At 42.6% G+C, this 20122-nt stretch overlaps 3 protein-coding genes across 3 annotated transcripts; 1 reads left to right on the top strand and 2 right to left on the bottom strand.

Annotated features, from left to right (window-relative positions):
- The first annotated feature begins 1731 nt into the window (after positions 1-1731).
- LOC124152237 lies at positions 1732-15693 on the top strand. The gene is made up of 8 exons (XM_046525108.2): positions 1732-1872; positions 5929-6200; positions 8807-9023; positions 9566-10020; positions 11705-11844; positions 13538-13701; positions 13865-14347; positions 15386-15693. Exons 1-8 carry the CDS (start codon positions 1762-1764, stop codon positions 15632-15634), a joined length of 2091 nt encoding a protein of 696 aa, XP_046381064.2. The 5' UTR covers positions 1732-1761; the 3' UTR covers positions 15635-15693.
- Positions 15694-16983: 1290 nt separating this feature from the next.
- Positions 16984-18075, bottom strand: LOC124152634 (S-antigen protein-like). Its single transcript, XM_046525629.2, has one exon. The coding sequence runs from the start codon at positions 18073-18075 to the stop codon at positions 16984-16986; it is 1092 nt and encodes a 363-aa protein (XP_046381585.2).
- Positions 18076-18078: 3 nt separating this feature from the next.
- LOC125372267 (S-antigen protein-like) lies at positions 18079-18813 on the bottom strand. The gene has a single exon (XM_048381580.1). The coding sequence runs from the start codon at positions 18811-18813 to the stop codon at positions 18079-18081; it is 735 nt and encodes a 244-aa protein (XP_048237537.1).
- Between the last annotated feature and the right edge of the window lie 1309 nt (positions 18814-20122).

The raw sequence follows: 20122 nt of genomic DNA, 5'->3' as shown, positions 1-20122 counted from the left end.
ATGCATACGTTAGAACATGATACGTCATTAGAATGACACTTGACATACGTATAGGATATGCATACGTCAGAACACGATACGTCATTAGAATGGCATTAGACATACATATAGAGGATATGCATACGTCAGAACATGGTACGCCATTAGAATGACATTATACATATATATAGGATATGCATACGTCAGAACATGATACGTCATTAGAATGACATTAGACATATATATAGGATATGCATAAGTCAAATCTACACACTCCCTGGGTCGTGTAAAAGGTAATCAGTAGATAAACCTAACTGTATATATTTACATGTGATAAGTAAACATACCAGACGTGTGGGCTCTAGGTGTAGCTGACGTTTTACTCTCCTCCGACTAAATGGCCAGGGCTACAGTGACAAAAAAAACTACAAATATGGAAATGATTCTAAATGTACAATAACGTTAGCTTCCCTACACAATTCTCTTGTACGTGTGGACAGTATTATCAAATCAGTGCTACTTTAAATACATATTTACAGATCTGTACATAGCACTATCCTAAAACAATAATAAACATCCAGTCGCTATCATGAATGTCCACGCACTTACAATACACTTAACACATGCATGGTAATAGCCTCACAAACATATTCAAATAACTTCCTGTTGAGGAGAATCAGCCATTGACGACATGTATATCTCACACACATCACACCTATTTACATAATCCTATTTATGAAAAGATGCATGCAAAGCTGACCCTAATGAGAACAATAAGGTTAGCCACTCAACCAGGATATTTGACCTGGCTGACACAAAGGAGTAGTGAGTGAGTGAGTATGGTTTAACGCCGCTTTTATCAATATTCCAGCATTATCACGGCGGGGGACACCAGAAATGGGCTTCACACATTGTATCCATGTCGGGAATCGAACCCGGGTCTTTGGCGTGACGAGCGAACGCTTTAACCACTAGGCTACCCGACCGCCCCCACAAAGGAGTAGTGACTGACCCAAACATAACTAAGTTAAAATCTTAAGGTGTATTATCACCTGTTCATTAAACTCCTTAAAACTCGTACTGCAAACAAATAGTAAATGCTATTAATAATACTAATAAATAATGCTAATGCTAATATTAATACTAACTACACTATATACACTATATACTAATACTGACACTAATAACAAATGATAATATTAATATTAATACTAACTACACTATATACTTTATACACTATATACAAAAACTGACACCAATAACTAATGCTTATATTATTATTAATATTATTAATAAAATATAATATAATATAATATAATATTATTTATATAATAGTATGATTTACTGGTTATTTGGACCCGTGAAGATACGGGGTAGAACAGGACTTCAGCAACCCATGTCATGCTTGTCGCAAGAGGCGACTAACGGGATCAGGTGGTCAGGGTCGGTGACTTGGTTGATGAATGTCATCGTATTCCAATTGCGTTGATCAAAGCTCAAGATGGTCCAGGCTCGATTACTGACAGACCGCCGCCATATAGGAGTATTGCGACGTTAAACAAACTGGTTAGTTGACACAGACACACAGAATCTGTGACTGCCACACTATCACCAGTTGGATATCTGGCATGATAGAATTTCCGATTCAGAAGTCCCAAAGTAGAACTATTCTCTATCGAAAAATGATAAGTCATTTTTATAATTGAAAGCGTAGTTATGACAAAGTAATTGTGAGCCTTGCAGGTGCATATAACGGCGATAACGTATGCAGGTCGGGTGGGAATGTGTAGTGCAACCAACTGCTGGTTATCTCTTAAGTGGGCGCCTTCAGATAGAAGAACGTTATATAACACCGTACATTTTGGTTCGAGGTGTGACAGCGATTCAACTATGGTAAGTACAGGTGGCAAAACATTGTATACTCCTTGGGAATTCGAACCCCGATCATTTGGGTGACGAGTGAACGCTGACGTTGGTGAGCGAGTTGAGTTTGACGTCACTTTGAACAGTTTTGCAGTTATATTACTGCGCGTCAGCGTAGTGGGAGGAACGGTTAAAGTGATGTAAGTTGATGTAGTCATTTGATGCAGCTGCAGTAACGGTATATCTGTGATGCTCCATGTAAACAATGTTGGTATTGATTTGCTTCACAGAGGTACGGGCTGTCCATAGTATTTGCCTTAATAGATTCACGATATAAATCTGCATCGCACTTCGTTCGTTTCAGCAAAGTGCATGCGTCGTGATCTGAAGACAAATGCAACATGATTCACTTCCTAAATAAAAGCGACAAAACCCTTTCCATATTCATAGGAAATCGACGCTACGATTCCGACTATATCATGAGCATGTGTTTATGAATCTTCAACAAATAGTCATGGTACCAGGTTTCCGCTAAAAAGTGAGCGTATCCTGCCCCGCCGGTGACACCCATGACAAAATCACAAACCTATGCAAAGGCAAGTTAATTCTTCACCTGAAAAAGCACGGAACATAGGGAATTGCACAGGATATCATTTTTGTCACTGATGCGTCAAATTAGGATAAGCCCTCCACGTGTGTACCATAAAACTTTTTGAAAGCTTTACTGAAGCCTTGAATTTTGTCACCAGGATTAAACAACTTCTGAACAAGAGTTCCATGACGCTCTTTGAAATCTTAGTGGATAAAGCATGCTCGATTATACCTCAAAAGTTGTGAAACGTTGACACCAAAGGCTGGAGCTGTTGGAAGACTGCTCGACATCAAGGGAAAGTTGACTATTGAAAAGTTGAAGTCATCCCTCTTGTCATACAGTCTTGTGCAGAATGTCACTCTGAATCTTTACCCATATATCTAAATATGACACAGATTAGGTGGCCTCACTGGTCTCCCATATTTCTAGTTCAGGTTGGTAAATCGGTGGAAGGAACTTGGCTCATTTGTGGTTATTGAACGATTTCGGATCATCGATATACCTGAAGCTTAAGTTCACTTCTTGTCCACATTTAAATTTACCATGCTTTGACTTTGAAATTCCAATTCATACTTATAAACAAACAGATCAACAAGAAGGGGAGATAAGAACAATGGGTGCCCATGGGGATGCCTACTTCTTGCCTAAATGTCTACCTCCAAATTGTTCATCAATGCTATCAGTGATAAAGTCAAGCATTTCACAACTTGTTTCTCAGAAAAACTGCAGGTGTCATCTGTCATTTATGACAAATTGCCCTGGACCTCTGAAGATAGATATATAACTGTATCTATGGTCACCGAGTTTTGAAACAAATGTCCAATGGATCCAAGGAATAAAGGTTGTCATTAAGCCTGTCATGTAGCATACCAGTGCAAATTTGCACCCTGGGTAAATTTACATCATGTCAAGGGTTTGTGCAAATGTAAAGGTAAATTTACACATGTGCAGTTTACAGAATGAGTTATTCTCACCCCTGTATAATATTTCAAAGTTGGTAAAAACTTTGGCATCGTGGACACATATCTTATATTTATGTTTCTAAAATTATACCGATGATCGGAAGGATCCGCCATTATCAATGTATACCAGGCCGGGCGATTTAGGTAATCTTTGTGTGTGTCTCTCTATGTCAAATTTTAGGGATGTGTGGTCCGTCGATTGCACATGGCACAGTTGATGACCCCTGTCAAACCTAGCTCACATAGCAAGGAGACGCAGTCGTCCATGAGCTGTTTACTAAAAACTCACATACATGGATTCTATCGAACGCTAAAGTTTTGCCAACATCCAATAGGTTTCCATTATTCTGTATCCCGCTGTAGATGCTAACCTTTCTTGTATTTTCTCTACTGGCATTGGTTCTCTTACCCAGTTGTCGGGAGGTTTAAGGTGCACTTGACAGCAAAAGTATGTGTGCATACGACAATTAGTATACCATTCATTGTCAATACCGTTACGGGGGTACGGGTGCCCCAGTTGTCTAAGGCGCCGCGATTCGCTGTGCAGAGTTGCGTCCCTTGGGAATGCCAGAAACCTATGATTGTGGGTTCGAATCCCGGTTCGACCCGATTATGTTTCTAGGTTTGTCAGCACAATACCCATGCTCGTGGGTGTCGCCAAAGTGGTAAACGTCTGAGACCTGCATTACTTCGGACTTTACTTCAACATAAAACTGACACGCCGTGGTATAACCGGAATACTGTTAAAAGCGGCGTTAAACCCAACTCACTCACTCACTCAATACCATTATGGCACACACTTTCTCACCAAGCCGTATCTCTGTCAATCTTTCATACATATCTCTCTTTATATGTTCGTCACAATATGGCTGAGATACTGCCGATGTTACGTCAATTTTTAACTCACTCACTCACTCTTTATATGTGCCAGCCTTTATTGTCAAACTAAGCTGAAAAGGAAATTGTCTCCTTAATCTTCTGCAATATGAAATAAGTCTTCCCATGTTAAATACTTGCCACCAAATGAGCCTGAAGATGTAGCTTTTGCATTTACTACCTTCAATATACAACACCCCGACTGAAACCTTGAGAACGTCTAGTAATTTTGCTTTTACTCACGTGTTCAAATATACACATGTGTACTTTTGCATACGTAAGTAAAAGTTGGCCATTCAAACAGGGCTAAGAGTCAAGCCATACTTTGAGGCTGGTGCATGGTATTGGAAGATTTCTTCCTCAGTTAATAATACTGGCCTTACATGTGGCATTATTTGACGAGGCACTTATACCAAGTTCTTCGATCAAACAATTAATGTAGTGATGCTTACGTATAGTGGTTATGATATGTGAGGCCTTGTCCGTAGGAACAACTACAAACTTTATTTGACAGCTGGCTGGGATGGAATGGGTTTATTAACTTCTGTTTCCGCTTTTTCAGTGTGTGCATTTTACCAATGACAACATCACACACTGACTTAACCCACTCTGAAAGACATTCAACAGGTTCCTCTTGTCTTTAAATATGAGAACTTATATTTTAGATCGTGGAACAATCTTATCTTTATTTACTTATCGAGTCAGGGAAACTGGTGCGCTCACCAATGGCGGCAAAATGTCCGTACTTTCTCGATTATTCCAACCCGATAAGTATTTATTAAGTTGCATGATCGAAAATATAAGAACACATATTGAGACCCCTGAAGATCCGGGGTAGAATATATCTTCAGCAGCCCATGCTTGCCGTTAAATGCGACTATGCTTGTTGTAAGAGGCGACTAACGGGATCGGGTGGTCAGGCTCGCTGACTTGGTTGATGCATGTCATCGTATCCCAATAGAGTAGATTGATGATCATGATGTCAATCACTGGATTGTCTGGTCCAGACTCGATTTTTTACAGACCGCCGCCATATACCTGGAATATTGCTGAGCGCGTCGTTAAACAACAAACCAAAACATATTTGAAGGCAAGTACTTTAGGAAGCGAATCGTGTTGCAATTTTTTTCGTGGCATTACGATCCATGTACATAATGGTTGTCAGTGCTGTGTGTTTCGAATCGGGAATTTATTGGGAAAACACCATTGAACAGCCCGCAACTCTGAAAAGCACAAGTCAACATCCAAATCGTTTATAGGGACAGAGACCGCACTACATTTGACACAGACATTTAAAATTTTGGTGAAACTGAAAGTCGCTGTTCCAGACAAAAAAAGACTGATTAATGTGGGTGAAATCCCAAAGGGGCGCAGGCTGTACAAGTTTACTGCGATCATACGTACCAGTGACAAAGCAAAGATGATGGACGCAATTGGGTTTTCGTTTGTACAAATCGAAACTTCCGACACGAGATCGTTAAAAAATGAAGTCGAATCTTTTTAGAAGGCTAACAACTGTTTGGCTCAGAACCCACGGATCCTTCTTTTAAATTTGGCGATCGAAGTAAGCTCAGGTTCGATGGATTTCCATCTGATTTTAATGAGATTGAAAATGAAGTGCAATGTGTGATGGAAGGTCATGTTCCATGTTACCAGATCCGCTTCGTCAGTTTCGCCTTGTTGGTTTTGACTGGGTACGCGTGTGGGTATGTGCACCCCACCTCCACCACCACACCCTTCCCACGCGGGAACCTCAAGGGCAGGATGGACCAGTTCAATGTCCGGATGGAGGAGATCATGGCGCAGATAATGATGCAGCAGTTGTACGTTGAGGAAAGAATCCGATCTGACGGGCAGTCTGGCATCAAACAGATCAGACAATACCATGACGGCTCAAGACCCTATTATTCTGAGACGCACACATACAGGTGAGTCAGATAGTTACAGAACGATAGTGCCATGACGATACAAGGGCCTTTTATTCAGACACGCACCTTCAGATGGGTCAATCAGACAGATAGTGCCATGACGGTACGTTACCCTTTTATTCAGACACACACCTTCAGATGGGTCAGTCAGAAAGATACTGCCATGACGTTACGTTACCCTATTAGTCAGACACACACCTTCAGATGGGTCAGTCAGACCGATAGCGCCGTGACGGTACGTTACCCTTTTAGTCAGACACGCACCTTCAGATGGGTCAGTCAGAACGATAGTGCAATGACGGTACGATACACTATTAGTAAGAAACGCACCTTCAGATGGGTCAATCAGACAGATAGTGTCATGACGGTACGTCACCCTTTTAGTCAGACACGCACCTTCAGATGGGTCAGTCAGACAGATAGTGTCATGATGGTACGTTACCCTATTAGTCAGACACACACCTTCAGATGGGTCAGTCAGACAGATAGTGTCATGATGGTACGTTACCCTATTAGTCAGACACACACCTTCAGATGGGTCAGTCAGACAGATAGTGTCATGATGGTACGTTACCCTATTAGTCAGACACACACCTTCAGATGGGTCAGTCAGACAGATAGTGTCATGACGGTACGTTACCCTTTTAGTCAGACACGCAACTTCAGATGGGTCAGTGAGACAGATAGTGTCATGACGGTACGTTACCCTATTAGTCAGACACGCACCTTCAGGTGGGTCAATCAGACAGATAGTGTCATGATGGTACGTTACCCTATTAGTCAGACACACACCTTCAGATGGGTCAGTCAGACAGATAGTGTCATGACGGTACGTTACCCTTTAAGTCAGACACGCACCTTCAGATGGGTCAGTCAGACAGATAGTGCCATGACGGTACGATACCCTTTTATCCAGATACACACCTTCAGATGGGTCAATCAGACAGATAGTGTCATGACGGTAAGTCACCCTTTTAGTCAGACACGCACCTTCAGATGGGTCAGTCAGACAGATAGTGTCTTGACGGTACGTTACCCTTTTAGTCAGACACGCAACTTCAGATGGGTCAGTCAGACAGATAGTGTCATGACGGTACGTTACCCTATTAGTCAGACACACACCTTCAGATTGGTCAGTCAGACAGATAGTGTCATGACGGTACGTTACCCTTTTAGTCAGACACGCACCTTCAGATGGGTCAGACAGACAGTTAGTGTCATGACGGTACGATACCCTTTTAGTCAGACACGCACCTTCAGATGGGTCAGTCAGACAGATAGTGTCATGACGGTACGTTACCCTTTTAGTCAGACACGCAACTTCAGATGGGTCAGTCGCACAGATAGTGCCATGGCGGTACGATACCCTATTAGTCAGACACGTACCTTCAGATGGGTCAATCAGACAGATAGTGTCATGACGGTACGATACTCTTTTAGTCAGACACGCACCGGCAGATGGGTCAGTCAGAACGATATTGCCATGACGGTACGATACCCTATTAGTCAGACACGCACCTTCAGATGGGTCAGTCAGAAAGATAGTGCCATGACGGTACGATACCCCTTTAGTCAGACACGAACCTTCAGATGGGTCAGTCGCACAGATAGTGCCATGACGGTACGATACCCTATTAGTCAGACACGCACCTTCAGATGGGTCAGTCAGAATTAATATGCGATGAGGGCATGAGACCCTGGTGTGGGAATGTCGTGGATTCTTGCTCAGTGATTTGCCTTGTCCAGACTACACTCACGCACGCACGCACGCACGCACGCACGCACGCACGCACGCACGCACGCACGCACACACTCGCGTCTTACCTTCAGGTCAAGAATTCATGTAGAACTAACGCCGATGTTAAAGATCTCGAGTCAAAATGTGAAAGAGGATTCTTATCGTATATTTAGGTCAAAAAATATCTTTCTTCTTTGAAATAACTCCTTTTGCCCCTGTGTTATTTACGAAAGAGGCACAGATAGTACGTGTGCTGCTTTTCCAACTTTCATAAATAATATGATTACAAATTCCAAATGATTACATGGTATTTGATTGTCTAACCAAGCGCTTTCTATTGCGTTTCCTTAAACTAACATAAATTTGGCCACGCTCACTAGAAGACTTCTATGTCCTGGTTGACAGATGGGCCAGGCTTGAGTTGCATAATTAATTGCGCCGAACGATGTCTCCCTTTCGTATAGTTGACAAAAGTTAGTTTGTTTTAATGATTATATATGCAGTCTGTAAAGTTATTATTACTGACATTTTTACTTATAAGAGTGAGTGAGTATGGTTTTACGCCGCTTTTAGCAATATTCCAGCAATATCACGGCGGGGGACACCAGAAATGGGCTTCACACATTGTACCCATATCGGGAATCGAACCCGGGTCTTCGGCGTGACGATCGAACGCTTTAACCACTTGGCTACCAGACCGCCCCTACTTATAAGAACTGATTTGAGGAATAAAAGTGAAAACCGGTCTTCGCACTGTGTGTAAATCCGCAGGGCTACGTGTGCACACATGTTTTCACCTTTATACCTGCAGAAATGCTAAAATATATTAAAGTCAATTCTTAATAATACTGATCGTCTCTCCGTAAAGTGGTGCTTCTGCTGTGCACGACCATTCCAACTATGATCGCACCGTTGGAATGGGGGAAGTCAACATGGTCATGAACGGCGTTGACTTCAAAACAAGGCACAACGACTACAAACTGCGCATGCCCAGCACGAAATCTTCAGCGTACCAGGCAACTGAGGACATTCCGTTCCCTGGTGTTCCACCGGAAGTGACGTCTAAGAAAACACTCCCTCAACAGGTGGTTTTGGAATATTTACTTATTTGATATCATCAACATTTCATATAAAAGTTGTGTAATGTCATAGTCACGTTAACTGGTGAAATAATTCCAATATTGATTAATCTAAAAGTTGATCGAAATTACCTATGCATGGGATTGAGGGGAGCTGATTTGACCTCATCTCTTCCAACACTTCACTTGCCTCTGCAACCCACAACCACAGGTTTCTGGCGTGCCTAAGGGACGCAACTCTGCACAGCCTGTTTGGTGGGGACTCTAGTCTGTCCAACAGATCCCGAAACAAATATACTGTCAATGCATGTCCAGATTACTGCAGTTTCTGAAAAGGAAGAGAGTATCTGGACTCCTTTTTACTTCATTTTATTAATATTATTAAACAACTTTCATTTTAGAGACTTGATATTAGTCCGTGGCGATTCATACACGCATGTTTATGGGGTGGTTAGATCCGTGCAGCAGGCCCTGCGTTTGGCGGAGTTTTCTTTTGACGATGGAAATGGTTTGGTCACTTTTATATTTTCCACTATCGTCTTACACAGGTGGCGGAAATGAAAGAATGGTTCCGAGCCTGGAAAGATCAGAACCACAACACTCGAGACTACAGGAAGTACTTTAAACCCGTCCTGTGTTACATGGAAGGAGCATGGACCATGGACACCACCTTCTCTGAGCCCTTCAGCAGCGACCGACACGCCATCGACGCAACCAGCTGGAAGGATCTTCAGGATAAGGTTATATTCACATCCTATACCGGAAGCAAGAGCGTCAAGGAGAACTTCGCCTTCCTCCCTTCTACCATGATTGAAGTGGAACACGGCACGCCCAAGTTCGCCCAGTGGAACTACCGTATTCTGTGCCATCCACTGAAGAGAGACATTCCCTTGAAGTACCTCCATCTCCAAGATGACCTGTCGGCTAGATTTGCTCATGGTCTGACCATGGATGCATACTTTCGAAATGGATCAGCACGATTTTCTCTCTACGATGAGAATGGGTAAGTACTTACTGCTTGAATAGACCGGTCCCTCATCTGAGGTCAGACGTGTGTTGTCAGTTCTCGATTTTTTTTGTGTGTTTTTAAATTTTGATCGTTTAGGTTTTAACAGGATATAATATATTCCAGGTAGGTATAAATTACTGTCAGAATGAAACATTGGCTTACTTGTTGGCTTTGCTACTGTTTGTTGTTTTTGTTGGGGCGCGGACTTCTTACCAAACCTTTCTAGTGGTGTCGGATTTCGTTAAGTGTTTTGGCTAGGTTCTTGTCGGGTGTAATCCACTTCAATATGGATAGCGAAAATGACGGGAATAGGGATTAGGATGTTGATAATCCCTTTGACTTTGAAGAAACGTCTACTGGTGCTGAATTCGCTGAAAATTACAAATTAATAGTGTACGAAAACACCCAAGTGAAACGACCTCCATATCTGATGTTCCAATAAACTTTGGTGTGGTATCTTTGCCTGTTGACCCGAGATTGAGACTTACAAAAAAGTCCAATTTCTTTGACCCATAATGTTCAGAAAAAAGCATTTATGATGTCGATTTCATGGGGAAACATGAAAAAGGCAATCTAGTGATTCATTTCAAATCTTTTGATCAGTTGAAGGCTCTTAATGTGTCCACGATTTGTGACATCTGCGTCAGGGGCTGTGTTCCAAAGAGCTTGAGTTCAAGCAAAGATGTGATGTATGATGATTTATTAAATAATATTGACGTAATTGAAATTGTTGATCAACGTAAAGGTAAAAAATCCCTTACGAGAGAACGAAGAAATCACGACCTGTTTTTTATTGACATTTGACACTCATCCTTTTGAGCGCATAAAGATGCGTTTTCAACATTTCATGTCCGTCTTTTCGTACCCCAGTAATAAGGTGTTACAACTGCCAACAGTTTGGTCACGTATCATCGTGGTGCAAAAGTAAAGTTCCAATATTTGTCCACAAGTTGTAGGGGGGGCATGAGGTTGAAAATTGTAAGGCTGATGGTGTTTCTAAATGTCAACAAGATAGCTGAGGTAACCAGGCTGCCTACCAAGGCTGTGAGAAATATAAGGACGCCGTGTCTATTCAGCGAGTTCGAATTTAAAAAAAGTCTCAATCTTATTTGTTATGTCCTTTCTCTGAACACTGTCGTAGTTTTTATGACCCTCCCTATATTGGTCCTTGATCATCTGGTTACTATAAAAATCAAAGCAGTAATAGAAATGGTTTGTTACTAGTGGGCACAAAGCGTCCAGGAACAAAGATAATGTGTTGTTGCGAGTCTTGGTTTATCATCAAAACAAGAGCCAGTGAGTGAGTTGGGTTTAACGTCCTTTGAACAGTATTCCAGTTATATCACGGGGTGTCAGTTTAATGTGGAAGGAAAGCCCGAACTGTTGCAGCTCTCAGACGTTTACCACAACATCAAAGATCAAACCTATAGTGACGGCCGACAGGATCAAATCTGGTACTCTAACCTACGATCTTAGCACTGATAGGGACGTAATTCTGCTCCACTTGTGGCGACATAGACCACACAGCTACGCCTAGGTCCGTAACGAAATGTAGACCATGGGTCAACGGAAAAGGGCCGACATTATTTATGGTTAGGTTTCAAAGATTTCTGTATACCTTCTAAGAATGTTTGTATTTTATCAGTCTTTCTACATCTACCGTGTGTTTGTCTATCAGCGGGAAGAACTACTCGCTCATGGACGAGTTGATGAGCCAAATTCCCGGCAAGAACAACTACCACGCCAATCTGAAGGAGGACGTCTTCGGCGAGCTACTGTACGACGCCTCAAAGACTGACAACACACCCCTTAACACAGGTATGTTCATCTGACTTGTTATTCGGGGAAGTAGAACTCATGCTTCAAGACCTGTCTTTAAAGGAAGAGTCAAAGAATTTCTGTCATCTTCCCGAGGCTAGGGACTTAAATGACTTTAAAAGCCCAGTTTCCACCCTTGCTGGACTAGGCTAGAACTGTTAGGCTCGATCGAAGCGCCACCAGTGGAGTTATGTCCCTTTTATGTTTCTCCTATTGACCAGATTCCATCTCTGATATCACTTGCATTTGCTCCAAAGAAAATGGCGGCACCCAGTAAAGACAATCTGATCTATAATCAAGCTCTATATTGTAATAAAACGGCTCTTACTTTGCGAAGCGCATCAAATCACGTGATCACCTTGATTAAAAACATGACCAGATTTGAAAAATATCTGTTGACACCGAGTTGATGCTACACATGCTTTGCATATCCTGCAATCGACCGAAATCTGCACGGCAGTTTACGAACCGGATGTTGAATTCGTTACCCTATATTGGTTGGACTATACATAAATTCATTATTCCATTGTTCCAGCTTAGTTTGGCATGGGTGGAAACTAGTCAGTTAACTCCCTTGCCTCGGGAAGGTGATTTCTATGGGAAACACAACACATTTTTTGGTGAACGTGTTGGTTTTTTTTACCTGATGCAAAACACATACATGTACCAGTATATGTGTATGTAACTATGGTTAACTGCGCGTTCAGCAGTATATATCACGATGGACAAAGATACAATTGTGTCTTGATTTTCTAAGGTGAAGATTTGATACTTTGATATTTTATATATTACCTTGTAGTGGAACTGACCAAAATGACACTTTGAGGTAACTGGTGTAGGAGTATAGATTAATATGAATACCCATGCTGAAGTGGGACGGTGACATAATTTGTGATTTGATTTGGGACATAATACTTCAATTCGCAGAAGATGTCCCCATCCAGAAGAATCCCATTTTGTAATATAACTGTCAGCAGGTCACTAACATGTTGTCAGCAGACATTACTTACTTTTTTACCCGTGCTTGACCTAAAGCATGTTCATGTAACTGTAAACAAACAAATCTGGTACCTTGACAGAATAAGAGGAACTAAGTTTGCGTCACAAACATATTAATTTCCTTTGTAAATATAAATCTGGTCAAATTGACCTGCTGTCTAATGGACCGCGACAAACACCGGCTGTGAACAGGTCTGAGTTAAGGCAGGGTTATTAGATGACGTGGTTTTCACATACTATGTTCATAGGAGACCGCCTCTAGTGGAAGAGCGTCCGCCCGGAGAGCGGAAGGTCCGGGGTTCGATCCCCGGCCGCGTCATACCAAAAGACGTTGAAACATGTTACTTGCTGTTACCCTGTCTTGCGCTCGGCATTAAGGACTAGTCGTCTCGGAGTCATTATACTGTGTTTGAGTGGGGTATTCATGTTAAACTGCCGCATGGTATCTCAGTGGGCTAGAACTATAAATCGGCACCAGTCCGGACTAGTACAAGCAGCCACACACACACGTCGCTATATAAGTGCAATAATCTTAGACGCGACGTTAAACCCCATTTCACCTCACCTATTTTCATAGGCGTAATAACGGGAGTGCTCGGTATGCGAAGGTGATTTATGGGAGCTTCCAGCTGAGGCTAATTTGGCACTCCGTGTGAATAATCTTGAAAGTTTACTTTTATCTGTATTTCTCCAGCTTACTACCACCGGTGGTACAAGGTGGGGAAAAGTGGATCGAAACAACAGGTGCTGCACCGTGGTTTCTCCGACCGGAACATATGGGTTGCGCAGACCAACCAGCCCCGCGTAGCGCCCATGGGCGTAGAGCATTGTACCGTCGACCATGTCACTAAAAACAAGGTTTGGCATTTCTGAAATTGTACAGGGGGTCGGCCTCGATTCCACACACGGATGAAGCCCATTTCTTGTGTAACCCATTATACGGTGTGACTATTGTTTTGTGCGGAGTTAAAGGTTCACTTTTTTGGGGTCTAGGGAATTACGGTTCTTGTTATATGTTTAGACGTGCAAGTCCTGGAGCCGGCGCTACACGTACGCCGTACCCCTCGAGGTGATCTACATGAACCCCGTGTTGAGCTGGAACCCACTCAACCTGGAGTTCTGGCCAAAGGGATCACAGGCTCCCGACAAACGGAGGGTGGGAGGCCACACGCCCCAAACGGCATACAACGGTACAAGGTACTCTGCTTTCTACCACACACCTCCTGCAATGTTCACCACCAAGAGCACTGTTGGGGTGCTGGACAAACACAGTAAGGTGCAACAAGTGGTTGCTTCTGGCACTAGGGTCGTCCTTCCCGATATCCCGGGGGTAGGGAAACTCAGGATGCGGTACCCCATCGTGCCTGTCCATGGAGAGGGTTCTGGCGTGTGGAAGGAACTTGACGCCCTCAAGGACATGGTGATGGACATGGAAAAGTACAAGGGACTCTTTGAAAATCCTCTTACTCTCTCCGGCTCAAACAAAGCTAGCCACCCCGTAAAGGTTAGAAAACATTTCCTCAAATATTGCCAGAAATGAAACTGTAGTAGAATATAGGTGTATGCGGATACATGTGGAGGTGATGGAGTAGTGAGTGAGTGAGCGAGTATGGTTTTACGCCGCTTTTAGCAATATTCCAGCAATATCACGGCGGGGGACACCAGAAATGGGCTTCACACATTGTACCCATGTCGGGAATCGAACCCGGGTCTTCGGCGTGACGAGCGAACGCTTTAACCACTATGCTACCCGACCACCCCAGGTGATGGAGTAGATGGAACAAACTAATATAGCTTCTCCACTTGTATCACCCCGTGATGCAGTGGTTCCCTTGGTTGGTTAGTTGGTTTGTTGTTTAACGCAGCACTCAGCAATATACCAGCTATATGACGGCGGTCTGTAAATAAAGTCTGGACCAGACAATCCAGTGATTCATACCATGAGCATCGATCAACGCAAATGGGATCGATGACATGCATCAACCAAGTCAGCGAGCCTGACCACCCGATCCTGTTAGTCGCCTCTTACGACAAGCATAGTCGCCTTTTACGGCAAGTATGGGTTGCTGAAGACCTATTCTGCGTCTTCCCGGTGAGCGGAAGGTCAGTGGTTCGACCCCGTCCGAGTCATGTCAAAGACAAGGTGAAACACGGACTGGTCAGCTCGGAGTCGGTATACTTTGTCTGAGTGGGGTATTCATGTTAAACTGTGGCATGGTATCTCCATGGAGTAACAATATAAAACCAGTACAAGCAGCCACACACACAGGTCTCGGACGTTTACAACTTTTGTGAAACCCGCAAGCACAGGTATGGTGCTACCTAGAAACATTATCAGGACGAACCGGGATTCGAACCCAAAATTATAGGTTTCTGGCGTGTCCAAGGGACGGAAGTCTGCTCAGCGAATTGATAGTCATCAGCTTTAGACGACTGGGCCACCCGTACTCCCTTCTTGAAAAAGATAGAATGACATCTTAACTGTAACATTTTGAATATCAAGGATGGTGTTCTATGTTTGAATGTCATTGTATTATCTTAGATGACGTTGCACCTGAGAACCGGCGTCGCAACCAAGGATCCACCTGGTCCACACGTCCATGACATCTTCTTGTCCCACGACGTTCAGGATACCTTGAAATCTGGACGGCACGTAACGATGTTCACAGGCGAAGCTCTAGGTCACACCCATCAGGTGCTGCTAGACTACAACGCCACGTACAGCATCGTACAGTGTGACGGACGCCCGCACTGCTGGGACGGCCATCCTGCCAGTTTGCATCAAGTGTGAGCTGTTAACGTGGACTAGCATCCTGATGAAGTTCTGAATAAAGCACATGCTAAAACTAACAGCTATACACGAGACATTACTTTTACTGGAGTGAGTTTTCTACCCACTGGCGCCTTTCAACCTCATAAGAAGTTGGGATCAGCTGTGCCGGCTAATGTCGTTTGGGTCAGAGTGAGTGAGTGAGTATGGTTTACGCCACTTTTAGCACTATTAGAGGCTGGGCACCAGAAATCGGCTCCACACATAGTACCCATGTTGGGAATCAAACCGGGTATCCAGTGTGACGAGAGAACGCTTTAACCACAAGGCCACCCAACTGCCCGTCCTGGTCAGAATGTTGTATCAGTGCGACTGACTGTGTGTTTGGTCTTACTCCTTTCAACACTATTTTACTTTTGTTATGGTGTGCCGTTGGGTCAATAGACTTGCCAGACACATGAGCTTACCTGGTCAGTGTATATTTAGTGTGATACACTTAAGTTGATTTTGGGTCACATGCTCATCATAAAAACAATAATCATATATTGATATCATCTCTTCATGTTTCCAGATCGTCACGATTAGGGTTGAAATATTGACGATGTGATGTTAAATTTTAAGTCACTCACTCATGTTTCCAGAGTGAGTGAGTGAGTTAATATTTAAAGTCACATCGGCAATTTTCCAGCAATATCATGTTTCCAGAACATTTTGTAATTTTTTCTTATGATTTTCTTTCTGTACTTATGTAAGATATACATTGGTATATTCACAACCACAACCACTATATCAAACTGACATGACGAAGACATGCTATTAATGTAAATTGTAATAATTATGATGATGATGATGTCCTTCAAAGACAAATCAGTATTCTTAACATCAGATATCTTATTCCGATATGATAGATCTCTCTGCATGAAAATCTGACGACACTTCCAAAGAAGATCGCTTCAGATCAACCCTCAAACTTGGACTGCCCTATCTAAAAGACGGATGCATGGGGTCTTAAGCCCTGATTTCAGCTTTCTAAAATGATTTGGCTCCAGTTTTTACCACCTCAAAAGAAAAACACCACAGAACACAAATATCCCCTTGATGGCATACTTTTGGCGTAGACGCCATTGCGCTATGAAACAATATGATGTATAGATATCCACAACCATATAATAGCACAGTTTCATATTTTGGCACTAGGAACTCCCCCAAAATATTCATTTTCTAGTCAGAGAAATCAGATATGCTTTTGTGAAAAAGATTCACTCACTTGTACTGAGAATTTAGAAGCCTCAGTGATGATTGGCTGATAAGAAGGTTCCCCTGACATGACCTCCAATGGATGACAAGTTAATCTTTTAGATGGTTGTTCATCAAGTGATTATCACCTTGTCTAAAAAAACATGAATAACAAATTCAAGACTATCTTTACAAACACACAAGACAGCAAATACATAGTCTCCTATAAATAACATTCCTCCATCATCAAACATGTCTCGGATACCCAGCATTCCTCCATCATGAACACAGCCCTGGATACCCAGCATTCCTTCATCATGAACATGGTCCTGTATACCAAACATTCCTCCATCATCAAACATGTCTCGGATACCCAGAATTCCTCCATCATGAACACGGTCCTGTATACCAAACATTCCTTCATCATGAAACATGTCTCGGATACCCAGCATTCCTCCATCATGAACACGGTCCTGTATACCAAACGTTCCTTCATCATGAAATATGTCTCGGATACCCAGCATTCCTCCATCATGAACACGGTCCTGTATACCAAACATTCCTCCATCATCAAACATGTCTCGGATACCCAGCATTCCTCCATCATGAACACGGTCCTGTATACCAAACATTCCTTCATCATGAAACATGTCTCGGATACCCAGAATTCCTCCATCATGAACACGGTCCTGTATACCAAACATTCCTTCATCATGAAACATGTCTCGGATACCCAGCATTCCTCCATCATGAACACGGTCCTGTATACCAAACGTTCCTTCATCATGAAACATGTCTCGGATACCCAGCATTCCTCCATCATGAACACGGTCCTGTATACCCAGCATTCCTTCATCATGAACACAGTCCTGGATACCAAACATTCCTTCATCATGAAACATGTCTCTGATACCCAGAATTCCTCCATCATGAACACGGTCCTGTATACCCAGCATTCCTTCATCATGAACACAGTCCTGGATACCCAGCATTCCTTCATCATGAAACATGTCTCGGATACCCAGCATTCCTCCATCATCAAACATGTCTCGGATACCCAGAATTCCTCCATCATGAACACGGTCCTGTATACCAAACATTCCTTCATCATGAAACATGTCTCTGATACCCAGAATTCCTCCATCATGAACACGGTCCTGTATACCCAGCATTCCTTCATCATGAACACAGTCCTGGATACCCAGCATTCCTTCATCATGAAACATGTCTCAGATACCCAGCATTCCTCCATCATAAACACGGCCCTGGATACCCAGCATTCCTCCATCATGAACACGGTCCTGTATACCCAGCATTCCTTCATCATGAACCCGGCCCTGGATACCCAGCATTCCTCCATTATGAACACGGTCCTGGATACCCAGCATTCCTCCATCATGAACACAGTCCTGTATACCCAGCATTCCTCCATCATAAACACTGTCCTGTATACCCAGCATTCCTCCATCATGAACACTGTCCTGGATACCCAGCATTCCTCCATCATGAACATGGTCCTGTATACCCAGCATTCCTCCATCATGAACACTGTCCTGTATACCCAGCATTCCCCCATCATGAACACGGTCCTGGATACCCAGCATTCCTCCATCATGAACATGGTCCTGTATACCAAGCATTCCTCCATCATGAACACTGTCCTGTATACCCAACATTCCTTCATCATGAACACGGTCCTGGATACCAAGCATTCCTCCATCATGAACATGGTCCTGTATACCCAGCATTCCTCCATCATGAACACTGTCCTGTATACCCAGCATTCCCCCATCATGATCACGGTCCTGTATACCAAGCATTCCTCCATCATGATCACGGTCCTGGATACCCAGCATTCCTCCATCATGAACACGGTCCTGTATACCAAGCATTCCTCCATCATGAACATGGTCCTGGATACCAAGCATTCCTCCATCATGAACACGGCCCTGGATACCCAGCATTCCTTCATCATGAACACGGTCCTATATACCCAGCATTCCTCCATCATGAACATGTCTCAGATACACAACTTTCATCCATCATGAATAAAGTGTATACAAGACGATGAAGTCTTGACATTCATATATAAAAACAACAAAACCCTTCCCTAACAGTACAGTCCATTATTAAGAATTCCCTATATATCAGGGGCCACTTTATTTTCTATTAATGCAATGAAATGACCGGAGCTAAATCAACAATCAGAAAAGAAAAATAATTTAGTTTTATTTATCGGACAAACCAATCAAAATGTATGATAAAATAATAATACAGCTCCAAAAGCCACATAAAAGAATTAAATGAATTGTATATAGTTTCCTTATAAGCATCGTATAATGAATATGATGTAAGCAATAAAGTATGTCTAAACTCATGTGACAAAGTCTTCTATGACAGAAGTAAATACATATATATGTTGATGTGAAAACAATATACATCCTGTTTATAATAGAAATAGCCTTTCTTTTTCCCCAAACAGTGTGACAAATAGCGACCGCTGCCATGGTCTAGTGGTAGAGTACCCTCCCGTAGATAGGAAAGTCATACCAAAAAACGTTAAAAGATGGCACTTGTTGTTACTCTGCCTGGCACATGGAAATAAGGGGCTAAAACAAGGACTAGTTGGCTCAGTCAGTGTACTGTGTCTGAGTGGGGTATTCATGTTAAACTGCAGCACAGTGTCTCAGTGGACTAGCACTATAAGGGTGGAATTTGTCCAGACTAGTACAAGCACACCCACACACACACACACACACACACACACACATGCATGCACATCGCTATATAAGTGCATATAATCTTGGATGCGAAGTTAAACTCCATTTCACCTCACCTCAACTCATGACAAATAGATCAACAAAACAACTAGCGAGTAATCAGCAGACATAAACATCTATTCCTATTTTGACTTGTGTGGTTAATAAGCATAGTGCCATGGTACTGTAGCTCACCTTGGGATGTAGACAACAATTTCAAATGTCAACAAAAGCAGCTACTTAACAAAAGTTTCTGTCAGCATGGATACTGACTTTTTTCTGCATAAATGCTGAGGACCAAAACTGAAGACTAAAACAAATGAAAAAACAAAATGTGATGCCATCATGAGAGGAAACATACATGTAGAAGTTGAACTTCCTCTGTCTGGCAATTGAAGAGAAGTTTACATATGAAATATGTACTATGATTCATAAAAAAGGTTTCTCTACCCATGTGTGGTGTAAAGTTTAGTTTTAACTTGGAACTAAGGAGGACGCTTACACATGGGCGTAC

Source organism: Haliotis rufescens, unplaced genomic scaffold, assembly GCF_023055435.1.
Source record: "Haliotis rufescens isolate VD_foot unplaced genomic scaffold, xgHalRufe1.0.p SCAF_4, whole genome shotgun sequence".
Taxonomy (NCBI): Eukaryota; Metazoa; Mollusca; class Gastropoda; order Lepetellida; family Haliotidae; genus Haliotis; species Haliotis rufescens.
Note: the sequence above shows the minus strand (reverse complement) of the source record. Positions and strands in the feature narration are given on the sequence as shown.